Genomic DNA, 16,385 nt, shown 5'->3' on the forward strand with positions numbered 1-16,385 from the left:
CTAGCTCCCGATGTCTGGGTCAGAAGCCTGGCTTTGCCATAGCAGTAACTGCATGAGCTTGAGCCCCTTAACAACTTACCACGGGCCTCAGTTTCCTCATCTGTCGAATGGGGTAATAACAGCACTTACTTCATGAGGTGAGAAGGATTCAACTAGCTAATTCATGAAAAGTGCTTAAAATAGGGCCCAGCAGGTAGAAGTCACTCGATTAATGTTAGTTATAATTAGGGTAAATGACCATTAGTTTAGTTTTTACCATCGAGGCTTCAGCAATCTTAGTGTCCACGTTTCAGCTGTGGATACAGCTACACGGGGGATGCGGTGGTGGAGGAGGCATGAATGCAGCAGTGGGCCACAGGTTTGGGGCTCCCACATCATCCTGAGTTCTTTTCAGAAAGGCAAATGATTACACTGCAGGGTAATAGGTTGAAACACATAAAATGGACAATTTAAAAGGTCAAAGGTGGCCAAATATTGTCAATTTCACATGGTAAAACCTAATAATTTTCAATATACTTGTTTTGCCCACTGGACAGTGCATGCCTCGAAAGCAAGGGAAAGTTCATTCATCTCTCTTGTGCCCAGTCCTTGGCAATGGTTCTGATGCGAAGGAGACGCTCAGTGCATGTGTATGAGGAAGAAACAGACTCGTGGTCAGAACACACACTGTGGATCGGTCTCAGAAAGGAGGAAGATGAGTTCCAAACAGTAGGGGCAAAAAGTTTGCCCCGATAGCCCCCATGCCATCCCGGCACTGCCCTCAACCCAAGACTGGGCTGACGTCCTTCCTCTTTGTCCTATGGTACATGGGCTTCCGTCTAGCACGCGACACATCCATCTTCACATTAATGTAATTTACTTCTTCATCTCTCCAACCAGACTGTGCCCTCCTGAGGGCAGGAACCCAGATAAGTTTGTCTCTGGGACATCAGTAGCTATCATACAATTTGCAAATGAATGAATAATGGAAAGTCCCAGCACAATTCACAGGGGTGGCTCCATTTTGGGGATCATTCCTGCCTCTGGCAGCTTTGTATATTTAGTGGGATGAGGGGCCCTGGGCTGGAGGTAGAGGATGTCGTTTCGGGTTTCACCCCTGCCTACCGGGAGTAACTTGGGAAAGCTATCTGACTCCTCTGAGCTTCAGTTTCATAATGGATGAGAAAGCCCTTTGTAAATTTTAATTCACTTTGCATACTGGCCAGCACTATATTAACATTAATGGCTGTTATTGATGACTCTTTTTAAGCATTAGGAATAGAGCCTGACACTTAATAGGTGGTCAATAAACACATTCACGACCTGAACTGGATTCAGCCTTCTGAGCACTTGACTGAAATGGAGCCCGCTTATGGCTGGTAAAGGAAATCCTGGAAGGGTTTGGAAGACGGCAGATTGCTCAGGGAACTGTTTCATCGCAATATGCTACTTTAAAAAAAGAGGCAACTTGCTTTCCATTTTGTAGGTTAGGTGTGGGGTGGAGAGGGCATTCACCTGCCTGTCCTTGCTTAAAAATAATTTCAAGTAATTAAACCATGTGCTTGGGGAGAGGGCATTGGGGACACTGGGGGAATCTTCAATCAGGAAAGAAGACACAGTCCCTCAAATGTCTGTGAAGACCAGGCTGGGACGGTGAACAGGCAGAGGTCTTCAGACTCAGCATTTGTCTCTTCTGATGCCTTGAATACCAATGTCTGCAGTGGGCCCAGCGGCAAGCACAGAGCACCAGCAGTGACGCACAGGCTTGTCACATCTCAGCTCTGCTGCTCAGTAGCTGAGTTACCCCGGGCAGGTCATTTAACTTCTCAGGGCCTCAGTTCCCCCATCTGCCAAATGGAGATGACAGAAGTCTCACCTCACAGCCATCGCTGTGAGGATAAAGTGAGGCAATGTGGAGCAATGTGTTTGATCTAGTGCTTGGCTCGGAAGGAGTGCTCAGTAAATGGCAGTGGTGGTGATGATGATGATGGTGGTGGTGAAGTAGTTACGATCAAGCTGTTGTCTTCAGTCTCTCCCAGTCAGTCTGGGAATTACATTTATGGGATTAAGAAGCAGTCATCTGTTCATTTGTGCATGCATCAATGCATCATCCATCCATCATCCATCCGTCAATCCATTGTCCATCCATCATCCATCCGTCAATCCGTCATCCATCCATCATCCATCCATCCATCCATCCATCCATCCATCATCCATCCATCCATCCATCCATCCATCCATCCATCTATCCATCCAACAGTTACCAAGCCCCTTACCATGTGCCAAGGCCCACCAGACGGTACTGGAGTCAAAAAGAGGACTCTGAGCCTACTGTCAAGAGCTCATAGCCTAACTCAGCATCTTTTTGATGTTCTCAGGCAGAGGTAAGTTGGAATCCCCATGGGGATTTAAATGCCTCACCCTCACCTTTGTTATAGACTGTGTCACCCTGTATTAGGATCATCCATTTTCCTTTCTACCTAACTGGAGTGTGAGCTCTTTAAGAGCAGGGACCATTTCACCTTCATCTTTGTCTTTTCCCCCATCGCTATCCCCTACAACCCCCGGCACAAAGCAGGACCTCATGAAATGGAGCTTCATCCTTCATGCAGCCTAGAGAGCCTGGGTGGGGATCTCACAGAAAATCCTTGTCAGTCTCAAGAAAAAACTCCTTCTCTTTGTTAAGCACCTGCCATGTGCCAGGTACTTCATGCACACTGTCTCATGTGTTCCCCTCAACAAGAGGGGCATGCTCATCCTCATTCTACGGATCTGGAAATAGATGTTCAGAGAACTTAACTACACACAGCTAGGAAGTCCAGTGGATCTCATATCCAGGTCTTACCAACTTCCCTTCTTGCAGGAAAGCATTTCCAGTGGTTGGAAAGAGATGAGGCCAAATGTGTGGTGGTGTAAATGGATATGGGGTGTGTGTGTGTGTGTGTGTGTGTATTGTATACATAGTCAAATTCAAAACACATAGCAAATTCAAAATCCTACAGGGGCAAGGCAGGGAAAACAAGTGAGAGAAGCAGGCCAGGTATAAGAAAAAAATCTTTTGTTGGGGAACAATAGGGAGAGGTGGGGACTGCTGTGAACTGCATAGCACAAGCTGGGTCTAAAGGAGCCTGTGGCTATGTGGTTCTAGGCACTGGGTCACAGCCAAGGAGAACTCAGTTTTGCCAGACTTTAAAATTTCTCAGTAGTCTGAATTCTTACGAGCTAACCTCCATATGTTAATAGAGAAGGTGCAGTTTTTAATAAAAACTTTAAACAGGCTTCTCTTACGTTCTAAAAGTTCTTAGTTTCCAGTTGGCTGTTGGCTGGCTCTGCCCAGCCCAGGCCTCTTTAGGGAGCTGAATGAGGGTGGTTGAGAACGATGTTAACCATCACGCATGTGACCAGTATTTCGAGTGCAGCGTTTAGCGCCGACGGTGGTTAAGAAAATAAAAAGTCCCCTCATTTGCCAGAGCCATCCTCTTCTGGCCACAAGGTCTGTTCTGAGAACATCCAAGAAGCGACCAGACTTTCCTCTCTCTTCCGCCAGCTCTCTCTGCCCATTCTCAAGATGTCCTGGGAGTCCCCAACTCAATCTTGGGGGCGTCAGAACTGAAAGCAGTCACGGTAACAATGTCCTTCCACCACGTCGGCCAGAACTCAATCCTGTTCGTTTGTCAAATGACAGTGCTGAAGGTGACCCTTTTCTTCTTGTCGAGGCACTTGCCTTCTCTCTGTTCAGGACTGTCGCAACTGACAGCTGGCTCGGTAGCAGGACCTGCCCACTGCCACGACCAGGATGAGAGCGACCAGTTGTGCTGGGACGCGTTCCCACGCCCCCGGGGAGCCGGGCGCAGACGTCCTTGGTGTCTGAGGACATCATTAGTTTGCGCACTGCTCTTGGCTGTCTCTTTTACTTGCAGACTGGGGTGATGGTGGATGGGAAAGGAGCAGGACGAGACAGGCTGTGAACGTGACCCTTGGCCCGCACTCCTACTGTGTGCCGGGCGCTCTGTGGGTACTCCTCGCCCTTCCCCCCGGAGCCCCGGGTCCGCCTCCTCGCTGCTCTTGCTGCTTCCCTCTCACCACCTTCCATCTCCTCTTTTTACAGGAAGCAGAGGGACCTTTGGAAAACTCAAATTAGATCATGCCACCTGCTTAAAAGGCTCCTGTGTCTTCTTGCAAAACAGTAAAACCCAGATTTCTCACCGTGGACCTACAAGGGTGCCTGGCGGATGAAAGGGGCTCCGTATACATGTGCTAAGTGAAGCAATTTATTATCACTTCCATTCCCAGATGAGGAAACTGAGGCTCAAAGAAGAAGGAATTACCCATTCAAGACCTCACAACTAGCAAAGTTGCAGCACTGGGACTCGAACCCAGGACTTCTTCCTAAAGCGGTGTGACTTCCCCACTGCCCTCCGGGTGAGAGAAGTGGTGTTCTGGAAGGGTCCTGGGTGTGGAGGGCGGACATGATGTGGGAGCCATGCTCTGTGAGGGTCCAGAGTGTGGGCCTGTGATTCCTTGAAGGAACGCCCATCCCCGCCCTCCTGACAGCACCAGCCCCTCTCGGGTTCTCTCTCCAATCACTGCTCCCTTCTACCACCTTCCAGGGAAGCCGCCACTTTCCTTGAGAGGCAGATGATGGTTCTTGTCAGCAGCTCTGTGGAGCTGAACCATGGTGGAGAGGACAGGAATGCTAAACGCAAAGGGCTGCAGCCAGAACAGAATCACCAGGCCATCCTGTGCCTCCGACTGTGGGGAGTGTGTGTGTGTGTGTGTGTGTGCGCGCGCACACGTCTCTGTGCATCTGTGAGCGTCTGTGTGTCTGTGTAGAGTCCCTAGCTTGAAGCGATGTGGCTGATGGACTTAGCTGAGAATGGTAAGAAACGTCTGTGGCAGGAAAGCAATTCCCCCAGCTCTACCAACGGCCACACATTCCGTCAAATGACGGGGGAAGAAAAGTCGCTGGCGGATACCTCAGTGTTCACATTATAGTATGTGTTGTCCCAACTTGGTCAATTCGTGTGGTTTTTGTAAAGCTCTGGCTTCCTGTTTCCCTCTGCTTGCGCCTCACACCATGTTCTCGCCACCCCCACCCCACTTTTTGGCGCTGCAGCCTCTGGTCCTCTTTCTGTCCTGATATGTGGGCACTGGGTCCCCTCCTGTCTCAGGGTCATCACCCAGCCTTCTTCCTTCGCTCTCTTCCTTCCATTCTTCCCTTCTTCGGCCTTCAGGTTTCAGTTGTTCCTCTCGAGGGAGGTTTCCTAGGCCTCCCCATCTGGGCATGTCCCCCCATGAAAAGCTCTCCTGTCATGGTGTGCCTCTCCTCCATGATCTTTTCACAGGTAATTGTTTACTTTTATTTGGGTTTCTGATCATGCCAGTCGTCTCTGTGTGTGTGTGTATGTGTGTGTGTGAGCACAAAGGAAGGGTGCAGGTCTTTATGACTTGCCATGTGCCTAGCATAGTGCCTGGTACCTGGCCAATGCTGGGCAATAGATGGATGAATGGATGGATGGCCAGATGGATGGGTGGATGGATGGATGGGTGGTGGGTGGGTAGGTGGGTAGGTGGTTGGATGATTGGTTGGATGGATGGATGGGTGGGTGCATGGATGGATGGGCAAATAAGTCAATCAATGAATGCACTAATTGTTTTCTAATTGTGCTGTCTGGTTTTGTGTCTCATCCTTCTTTGCCGTGGGGCAAAATAAAAACATACATTAGGGTTAAAAGTCCTAGTGTCCTCTCAGCGTAGTTCAGCTGGTCATGACCTTTACTCAAAGGAAGCCCAAGTCATTCTGTTTCCATTTTATAGAAAAGTAAAGACCCTGAGTTGTGCATACAGAGAAGCTCCCTCTCTCGGAGTCCCACTGGGATCCAAGGTAGCCATGTCCTTTCCACGCCCTGACCCAACCTTCCTTACATTTCCCTTGGTGAGGGTGGTTATCCCCTGGCACACTGGATTTGGAATCCAGAAGATTTGGGGTCAAGTTCACCCCTAATTGGCTGTGTAACCTTGGAGAACTTCCTTGCCCTCTCTGGGCCTCAGTTTCTTCATTAAGAGCATTGTATTAGATCAGTGCTCCCTAGATTTTAGTGATCGGCACACTAACATTATGATTTTTGCCATATTCTTGCGTCCCCTGTACTATTATTTACTTAACATTTTGTTTTAAGGTGATTTGCCTTTTTTTCCCTTGAATTTACACTTTATATCATACTGCTGTCCAATATAAATGTATTGTCAGTCACATATGCAATCTCAATTTTTTAGCAGCCACATTGAAAAAAATAAGAAACAGGTGAAATTAATTTTAACAATATATTTTATTTCACCATGTTCATCTAAAATATAATGAATATAAATTAGGAATGAGATATTTAACTTTTTTTTTCATATGAAGTGCCTAAAATCTGGTGTGTATTTTACACTTCCAGCACATGTCTCTACGGATGCTAAATTTTTACTGGAAATCCTTAATCTCTGTTTAGATGTCATAAAATGTAAGTTGAAAGATTAGATTCACAGACCAAGTTGTTCCAAGTATACAGTTAATTTCCAGGAACTGAATCGAGTATCAGATTTTAATTGCAAATTAATTGAAATGAAGCAAAATAAAAAACTCAGTTCCTCAGTTGCGCTAGTCAATGTCAAGTGCTCAGTAGCCGCGTGTGACTGGTGGCGACTGTATTGGACGGCACGGATGTATGACAACCCTGGACAACAATCCTGCTTCCCTGTTGTAAATAGAAGGTCGCCTTAAAAACAAATACAGTGACAGTACAAGAGTGACATTGAATCCTAGCTACATACCGCTGTCTGCCAAGGTGCTGAGTCCTGAGCCTGCCCTGTGTCTGTTAAAAAGGGAGATTTAACACATAAGGAAAGGTGTTAAAGACGCTCTAGTGCCAAACTGAGACTTTCCCTTTGATGGAGTCAGAAGGATTAAGAAGACTGGGAAGGGATCGAATGCTGCAGCCTCGTCCCACCTAAACAATCCTACATAAAACAACAAAAACAACAACAACAACAAAATTCTCCCCAAATCCAGAAGGTCACTCTGAGCTCTCGAATTCCCCAGCCTCTTCCTCCTTTCCCCCTATTACTGTGTTTCCTCTTAAGAGACCACTAGCTGTATGATTTTGTGAAAAGCAAACTATGGAAGACTTAGAAAAACTAACTTCTGGTTCAGACTCTGCCATTCCAAGCTCTGTGACTTTGGGCAAGGTCACTGTCTCCTCACTTTGTAAAATGGAGGTGTTTGGACTCCTCAGAAGACAGCAGCCATGGAGTGACAGGCTCTGGGCTCTGGGCCAGCCACAAATTGTCTCATTTTGTCCACACCACGAACCCTGTGAAAAGGCACTGTTATACCCATTCTGCAGAGAGGAACACTGAGGCTCAGAGAGGTTCAAGCCGCTTGCCAGAGCCCCACCAATAGGAAGCCACAAGGCTGGAATCTGAATCCAGGTCTGGGCACCACCGAGCCGACATCCTAACCCACCATGCTGTCAGGGTCTCAGGGCTCTTCCCACTCCAAAAAACGGTGGATTTGTGTTCCAAGACATTGTCAACATGCAATTTGTGTTATTTCTTGGAGCTTTTCCTTCTAGTTTATGCCAAATCCCAGGTTTCCTGACTTGGCATGCTTTTCCTACTAAGCCATATATTTCTTTGGGTCTCCATCTCTATTATTTCTTGCTCCTCCCTCTAGCTTCTTGTTTTTGTTCTCCACCCACTGTGACCCCCCTTGGTGTTTCTTGGTGCTTCTTGAAGCTTTACCCACTCTGGAGTGTGTGAATTGGCAGTCTGGTGGGCTGTATGCAGCCTGTAGACATGTTCAATTTGGCTTACACAATATTGGCTTGCATAGTGTTTTTTAAAATTTTTTAATTAGTTGCCAACCTAGAAACATTGGGACATTTCATATAAAAATCTGGATTTCTAGATTTTTGGGAACAATTTGGCAACATTGGACCATTGGCTGGAAAGCTGAGTGGTGGTGGCACTTTCTAAGTCCCCAGTCCCCACTCCTCCCTGTTGTCTGTCACCCTCACCTCTTGACCCAGCCTGAGTGTCAGTTGTCAGCTGTCATTGTGTGTGTGCTGCCATTTTCTTATAAAAAGCTGGACAGCAGTACCGAATATTGCTCTGTCATTTTCCAGCTGTGTGACCTTGGGTAGGCGTCTCAACGTTGTCATCCGAAAAATGGGCATGTTAGTTACCCGTGCCTCAAGGGGTCGTCGTGAGAATTAACTGAGTTAACGCCTGTAAAGTGCTTTGAAGAATCTCCAGCACATTGTAGGTGCTTCATAAGTGCTAGCAATTATTAAAAGGAATGTGCAGTGCTTTTGGTCCATATGTCTCTAGCACTGAGGGGAAATGAGAGAGACCAAGAGAGCCACGTTTGCACACAAACAGCAGGGAAGCGTGATTCTCTGGGTAAGTGAAGCATTGCTTCAAACTGGGCCACTTTGCTCATTTATACTATCTGGCTGCCCCTTGCAGGTGTGTGAACTCAAGACAGCCGTGCTCCCCTGCCCCCAGCACTTCCTGGTCTCCCCTGCAGGGCTGGCCTCCTCCATCAGCGTTGTCCATATATTTCAGATGCGGACGGAGGTTCAGTGGCAGGATCTGTGTCTGCCTCCCTGCCCCCTTCCGTTCGCAGTCCCGGCTGCAGCACGCAGGGTAACGTTGCTGGGGGTGCTTCTCAGTCTCCACCAGCTTCAGCTAAAGACCATTTCCTGTTCTGGCCTGATATTATTTCTGCAGGTTTCACTGAACCACAGGCCACTCTCTTCGGGGTACAGATTTCCTAGGCTTCTGATGGAATTGATTGCTTAATCTGTTGGATTGCTCTCTCCTAGTTGGCCAGGGCGCAGAGCTCCATTTCTGGGGCGTGCACTTTGAGCGGGACTTTGCATTTATGGAAAAGATCTACGTATAAAGCAACATGTAGCTTCAGAGGATTTACGAGGCTTGAGCACATTGACATGTTAGACAATCCAAACAATGCGAGCTGCTATTTACTGAGTTCTGACAGTGTGCGAGGGACGGGGAGAAGCCTTTTGATTTTAAATTGCCAGGATGACTATGCAGGGCACAGAAGGTTAATAACATTCACTGAAATCTTACTCTATATGAGAGCAAACACGTGCCCAGAGTGGTGCTAGGCATGTTTACAATTTCATTTAATCCTCAAAACAACCCAATGAGATAGGTAGTATTATTATGCCATCTCATGGTTGAGGAGGCTGAGGCTCAGAGAGGGTGCAACTTTTTCCCAGTGTCACAGACTAGCAAGTAGGGGAGCCAGGATTCAAACCCAGGCAGCCTGAGGTCAGAGACCACTTGCTCAAATGCTGAAATTGATTGCCCATTTTCTTGCAAATGAAGATTAGGGCTCAGAGAGACGGAGCATCATCCCTGAGATGACACAGCAAATAAGGGTAGGAGGATACAGGATCCACATCCATGCCTGTTCAGTTCCAATACAATATACATTTTACGCTCAACCTCATAAAGCAGAACTGACATATGGGATCGTTACAGAAACCATGCAGGGGCAAGGACAACAAAGCTACTGCTCCAGACCCCAGCCCAAGGCCAGCCCAGGCAGCCTCCAGCATAGCTACTTCATTGGTCTGTGCTTGGGTCCCCTCCATGGGCCATGTCTCCAACTGAGAGACACAAGCAAAACCTGGCTCTCCGGGGCCTACGGCAGCCCCCACAGTGAGTTATTGCCAGAGCCAACCCTGGAACCCAGGACTCCTCGTGCAGTGCTGTTTCTCCCTCTGTCATAATGGGGATCCTACGGCCAATGTCCATAAAGACAGGTTACAGGGAATAATCAGGGGTAGCACGTAGAAACTGTTTCAAGTTGGAGTGCACGTGTGCTTTTGAAAGGGGCAGCCATCAAATACAGTCATGGGCCACATAACGACGTTGCGGTCAATGGCGGACGACATATACGACAGTGGTTCCATAAGATTAGTACCACAGAGCCTAGGTGTGTGGTAGGCTGACCATCCAGGTCTGTGTAAGTGCACTCGGTGATGTTCGCACAGTGACAAAATTACCTAATCATGCATTTCTGAGAACGTATCCCCGTTGTTAAGTGACTCTTGACTGTAAATTACGGTGTAAATATACAATGGAATACTACGTGGCTTCATAAAAGAATGAAAAATCCTCACCTATACTATTATGGATGATTAATATGTTAAGTGAACAGAGAGTAAGATGTAGGACAGTAGGTATAACGTGCTCATTTTGGGGAGAGTAAAAAAAGGGAGACTTGAAATCCCCTATTCATGTTTGCTTGTATATATGCTAAAAATCCCTGAAAAAGTAAATAAGAAACTAAGCCTCTAAGAAAGTGGCTGTCTGTGTGGTGGTGGTGATGACAGAGTGGATTTGGGAACTGGTGGACAAGGCAAAGGGATGGGAGGGAGACTTTGCAATGTGTGCCTACTTATGTTTTAATAATATGAATATATGAATATATGAATATGAATAATATGAATATCGTTACCTATTTACTGCACACACACAACTAACTCTGTAGGAAAAGCAGCCTATTCTTCAGCTCCAGCCAATTGCTGCCTTCTGGGACTATGAACCTAATGTCAGTTCTGGTTTTTCAAGGGAACTTGGAAATCTATTTTAAAAAACAATCCCAATATTTAATTTCAAATTGTTCATTGCTAATATATAGAAACACAGTAGGTTTTTGCATGTTAAAAGTGTGTCCTGCAAACATGCTGAACTCACTTATTAGTTGTTAGGAGCTTTTTTCTGGAGTCTTTACGATTTTTCTGCAAAGCCAATTATATCATCTGTGAATAGAAACAATTGACTTTTATCCTTCTTGTATACCTTTTCTTTCTTTTTCTTGCCTTATTGCACTGGCTAGAACTTCCAGTGTGACGCTGAATAGGAGTGACATGTTGCCTTGTCCCAGATCTTAGGGGGAAAGCAGTCCATCTTTCATCTTTAGATGTGATGTCAGCTATAGGTTATTTATAGATTCCCTTTATCAGGTTGAGGAAGTTCTCTCTCTGTTCCTAGGTTAAGATTTTATCATGAATGGATGTTGAATTTTGTCAATTACCTTTTCTGCATCAATTGAGATGATTATACGGATTTCCCTTTTAGTTTTTTAATATGGTGAATAACATTGAATGATTTTCAAATAAGAACCAGCTTTGCATTCCTGCGATAAACCAACTTAGTCTTGATGTATTATCCTTCTTATATATTCCTTCTTATATATCCTTCTTATATATTAGATTTGCTAGTATTTTGTCAAGGATTTTTGTGTCTATGTTCATGAGGAATATTGATCAGTAGTTTTCTTATAATTTCTTTGTCCAGCTTTGATATTAGGGTAAAGCTGGAGTCATAAAACAAGTTTGGAATTTTTCCATGATTTTCCTAATTTTTAAGTGATGAGAAAAATGACTTACAGAGTGCTTATCATGTGCCAGTCATTGTGTTAAGTGCTTAACCCACTGAGTCCTCCCCAACCCTACGAAGTATGTACCATCATCATCATCATGCCCACTTTACAGATGGGGAACCTGAGGCACACAGTGGATAAAGTCACTTGCCTAAGGTCACACAGCTTATAAGCAGCAAAGCTAGGACTCAAACCCCAGAGGTCCAGCTCCAGACTTTGTACTTTGAATCTGTTTACTGAATTTTGCCTGAAGATGTTTACAGGTAAAAGAAAACATATCTGGGGGGCTCAGCCCAGCTTACGGGTCGCCATTTTTTCCACCTCTGGTTAACAATAACGGTAACTATCACATGTCAAAGCGCTACCTGCCAGGCTGCAGACTCGTCATCTCCCTTCATGTTGCACCAACCCTCGGAGGCGGGTATCACCACCCTCAGTTGGCAGTTCCGGAAACGCTCCCTTCCACCGGGTGGCAAGAGGTTTCAGGCTGTCGTCTGCCTCCCCTTGTCTCCCTTACCATCTGTGGTGCCTTTGAGAAGGTAAAAATTTAAAAATATCTTTCGAATCTCAGTTTAATTTCGCGCTGCTCCTTCCTTATCAGGCGGGCTCACCTGTCCTCCCTCCCACTTCCTCCCTCGGGCATCTCAGGTTCATCTTTTTCTCCTGCACTGCCTTCTGCTTTGCACTGTCCTGTCCCAGCTGGCCCAACCAGGGTCCCCAACTCGACCTTGTTGGCTCCGCTGGTTTACTGTATGTGTTTCCAAAAGGTAGAAACATCTTGCTGACTTAAAAAGGAGGAGGAAAGAGATGGATTTTTAGGAACAGCTGGGACACCAATTATCTCCATCGAACACACAGCATGAAGGACCGAGGTTAGTTAAAGGAACTTCCTGGCAGTAATGAAGGCACCATGATGCGATGGAAAGAGCAGGTGTTTGCACGCTGGTTCAACTGCATGACTGTAGGCAACATGCTCCACGTCTCTGAATCTCAGTTTGCTCGTCTGTAAAATGGGTTCAGGGCCAGGAACAGGTCATGGGCATGTGGTGGGGATTAAGTGCAATACCATAAACATTTAATATGGAAAAAGATCCAAGGCACTGAGTAATAAGTGCTTTCCTCAGGCCAGGCACCGAGCGAAGCCATCTTTACGTAGATTATCTTATTTAATACATGCTACCTGTGTGGCGGGTAGATACTGCTGTTATGCCCATTTTGCAGATGGAGAAAACTGTGGTACAGAGAGGTTAACAGTTCTTAACTGGCAGAGCTCTGCCCACGCTTCACATTAGGACCCCCTGGGTCCCACACCAGACCAGTTAAATTAGACTGTTAGGAGCCATTCCTGGAGGCAGAGGATTGGACCGCATGGCCTTTCCCAAGCTCTTCCTCTCAATCTAGAGATTGAAGGTGGTTAGAAAATCCTCGCTTTCCCCCATAGTGGCTCCCCCTTGCCAGCCCTCAGCCACTGCCCGTCCCTCCCTCAGCTCCCAGCCACGTCTCCAACCACCACAGTGAGAATCTGGAACCGGGGTGAGTCCACTGCCAGGAAAGGTGATTCAATTAAAATCTCAGTTTTCAACAATATTACCAAGCCCTGCGGTCTGTTACTTCACACCCAGCGTAGCTGTGCCTCCCAGTCAGAGGCAGGGTAATGAGGGTTTGCTAATTGCTGGTGGCTGGGGGTGGGGCGGGGAGGGGAGGATGGTAGGGAGCTCGGCCAAGCGAGCAACTGTGCCTGCGGTCCCTTCTCTGGCTCACTGGCTGGGCTGTGCAGCCCCCTCCTTACAACCAAACCAGCTCCACGCTAACCCCCACTGCAGCAGCGCAGCGGCAATCAATGCCTGGGGGGTGGCAGGCCCTAAGCAAGCGCTCGGCTTGCATCATCATCTCCATCAGCATCCTTACTTCCCACCACAATCCCGTGTTGGGGGGGGGGGGTACTCTCATGATGCCCGTTCTACAGATGTGAAGACCGAGGCACAGAGACACGAAAGGCCCACAAGTGAACAGCCAGCTCTGCCTCATTCTACAGTCTGCAGTCTTAGTTGCCAGAACATGCTTGCCTGCCCTTACGGTTGGAAGAGAACGACTTCAGCTTTCACCTTTGAACCACCTTGCAAGCCAGGGACAAAACTGTTCTCAGCCTTTGTACAAGCCTGGCCTCTCCGACTGCTCTTCTCCAGAAGGCCTGCTCCTTCTGCATCCATTGCTGCCTCTAGAGTCATAAGCTTCCACTTGAGAGCTCCTTGAACTCAGGGACCGCAGCTTAGGGGTCTCCGAGTCCCTTTGGCACTTCCTTACACCTGGCACACAGTAGGTGGTCATAACTCTTAGTCCAGTGTATGGACACATCAACGCCCTCCAAATTCTATTCCTAGTCCCTCTCTCTTATGTCTCCAAGCCCTGGGCTCAGCCTTGAAGAGCCCGTGCCTAGCACCGTGCCTGGCATACAGTAGGTGCCAACGCTGTGGGTCTGGAAGGCCCTTGCTGGCGTAGGAGTTAGGCTGTGAAGGTGTGATTTATGTGGACTTCCACCTTGAGGGTTTGAAAGTCTGAGCTTTCCCTCATCCTCCCCGTCCTCATGTCCCTGCTCTGGACCCTTGGAACCTGCCCCTGTCTTTGTGTCTCTGTCCCTTAAGGGACTGTCTGAGAGAGTGGCTACTTGAGTCAGCAGAGGAGATGGAGGGGTGAAGGGGCGGGGGTTAGGTACATTCTGAAGTGAGGGCTGAAGGGAACAGGGGGCCTGTCACTTCTCCAGTTCACCAGCCTTCTCAGAAACTCAGTCCCCAGAAGAGAGCTCTGGGAGAGGCTCAGGAAGGCGGCTTGGGGAAGGTGGGAACTGGGCCGGAATCGATTCCAGCTCAAGGTAATTACAGGACACGTGCTGCCGCTTCAGCAGGGCGAATCAGGGGCTGAGCATCTCTCCCAGGGCAGCCAGAGCGGTTAGTTAGTAATAAAAGCCTCATCATTCGCTGGGGGAGAGGCTCAGCTTCGGCAAACTGACGCTCTCTCGTACCTGCCAAATTAGGGAGGGGGGGTTTATGTAAACAACTTCCTCAGGGGCCCTGGCTACCAAGTTGAATGTTTTGGAAAGGAAACCTCAGCAAGGCTCTCAGAGACCCAGCTCCCAAGTTCCCAGGATCCCAGGATGCTGAAGATGACGGGGTAGATGATGCTCCCTTTCTAGGCTGTACATTGGATTTTTTTTTCTTTCTATTCCCTTCTGTCCCTCTCTCCTGTCCGTCTGCAAGTGATCTTTAGGAATCTTTCTGCCACAGAGGCTGTCTGCAAGAAGGGGCCATCTCAAGCTGGAGCCCCAGGAAACCCCTCCCCCTCTCTCACAACCGGCAAGCACCCCGCCATCCCACCCCAAGCAGCTCAGTTCTCTTCAGGAATTCAGCACAAGTCCCAGCCACACTTTGGAGAGGACGTTAAGATGTGGGGCCAGCCAGACATCTGCAGCAGCCGTGAGCTTCCCAGGGTGGGCAGACAGGGAGGCAAAGCCAGGGGGCGAGGCATGTCCTCAAGGAGACTCTGACCCCCTGAAGTGGCGGCCTCGGCAGCCCGAGTGGAGTGTGTCTCTGCACCCTTGCCTGGCCAGGGCATGGTCCCGGAGCGACCCCCAACTCTTCTCAGCCAGCCTGGAGGCCGTTCCCCGCTTAGGGGGACAGCAGGGGTTCATCCCTTACGCCATCCCAGCGCCCCCCAGAGCAAGAGAGTGCCCAGCATCAGGGTCTCCGACTACGTCTCAGGTCAGGCGGGGACACGCGGCGGGGCAGCAGGGCTGGGGCGCCCCTGGGCTGGGGTGGACGTGGGGGGCGACGGGTAAGTGAAGCCCCTACGAAGCCGTTTGTCCGGACGTGCAGTCAAGTGACACACGCAGCCCTCACTGGACCCGCGCACGGACGCCGATCCTTTCAGACGCACACACGGATGCACACCAACACACTCGAATCCGCGCGCACACTCACACCAAGCCACACTCACACCCTGCCCATCGCCAGCCGCGCACACACACCCGTGAAACACAGACACACGCACAGTCCGCGCCAGGCCACAGCAACTTCCTTTTCCCCCGTTCTGGAAATGTCCGCAGTTGCCCTTAAGGCTTAAACTTTTTCAGAGGGGGCGCCAGGGATCGCACGGAGAAGGGGGATGGGCCTGGGGGGTCTGGGCAGGGTCGCTCCGCACTTGGGCTCCTGGCTTCCCACCCTCTCCCCACGCCCCTCACCTGGTAAACCGAGGCACAGCAAGAGGCTGTAGTAGACCACGGGCACCAAGCCCAAGCCGCAGGCCGAGCCGGGGGACCAGGACAGCGAGCTGTTGGCTACGAGGTGGGCGTGCGTGTGCTCCATGAGCGCGCCCCTCGCCGCCCTCGTCTCCGCGCCCGGCCTGCCAGCCCCGCTCTGGACGCCGGCTCGGTGGTGGCGGCGGCCGAGGCAGCAGCTGGAGCAGCAGCTCCTCTCTCCCCGCAGGACTTGCTTCCACCCTTGGCCGTGGTCCCCTCTGCTCCCGCCGCACCTGCCTGCCTGGAGTGGCGGCTCAGCCCTCCCTCAGGGCGCAGGGCGCTGGGCGCAGGGACTCGGGAGGGGCTCCCGGAGCCGGTTTGTGCGCCTCCCACCTCGGACCGCTCGGCTCCCGCCTCAGAGCCGGGGGCTGGGACGCCGTTCCCCGCAGCCAATCAGCAACGGCCTGGACGCGGTGGGTGAGATGCTCGGGAGGAGGGGGTTCCAGCCGCCTCTCTGCGCTCCAGTGTCGGGAGAGAGAAGGAGTTAGACCTGGGAACCCCAGAGCGAGACCCAGGTGGGAACAGGCTACCCCCATCTCCAGCCCCGCGGGAGGGGCGTGATGTGGGTGGGACCTGCTTCTCCCGCAGCGGCTCCGTACTCACCCGGCGTGTCCTCGGTTTGCCTTTCTCGACTCTCCTCCCAGCCACCTC

General features: G+C 49.5%; 1 protein-coding gene across 1 annotated transcript in view; it reads right to left on the minus strand.

Moving 5' to 3' along the window:
• GPR139 (G protein-coupled receptor 139) overlaps positions 1–15,927 on the minus strand; it is a 34,046-nt gene extending 18,119 nt beyond the window's left edge. The window contains exon 1 of the mRNA XM_046665735.1: positions 15,678–15,927. Within this exon, the coding sequence (XP_046521691.1) occupies positions 15,678–15,801 (124 nt within the window). The 5' untranslated portion in view covers positions 15,802–15,927. The remainder of the gene's footprint in view (positions 1–15,677) is intronic.
• Positions 15,928–16,385: the final 458 nt, after the last annotated feature.

The sequence above is a fragment of the Equus quagga genome, chromosome 7 (genome assembly GCF_021613505.1).
Source record: "Equus quagga isolate Etosha38 chromosome 7, UCLA_HA_Equagga_1.0, whole genome shotgun sequence".
Classification (NCBI taxonomy): domain Eukaryota; kingdom Metazoa; phylum Chordata; class Mammalia; order Perissodactyla; family Equidae; genus Equus; species Equus quagga.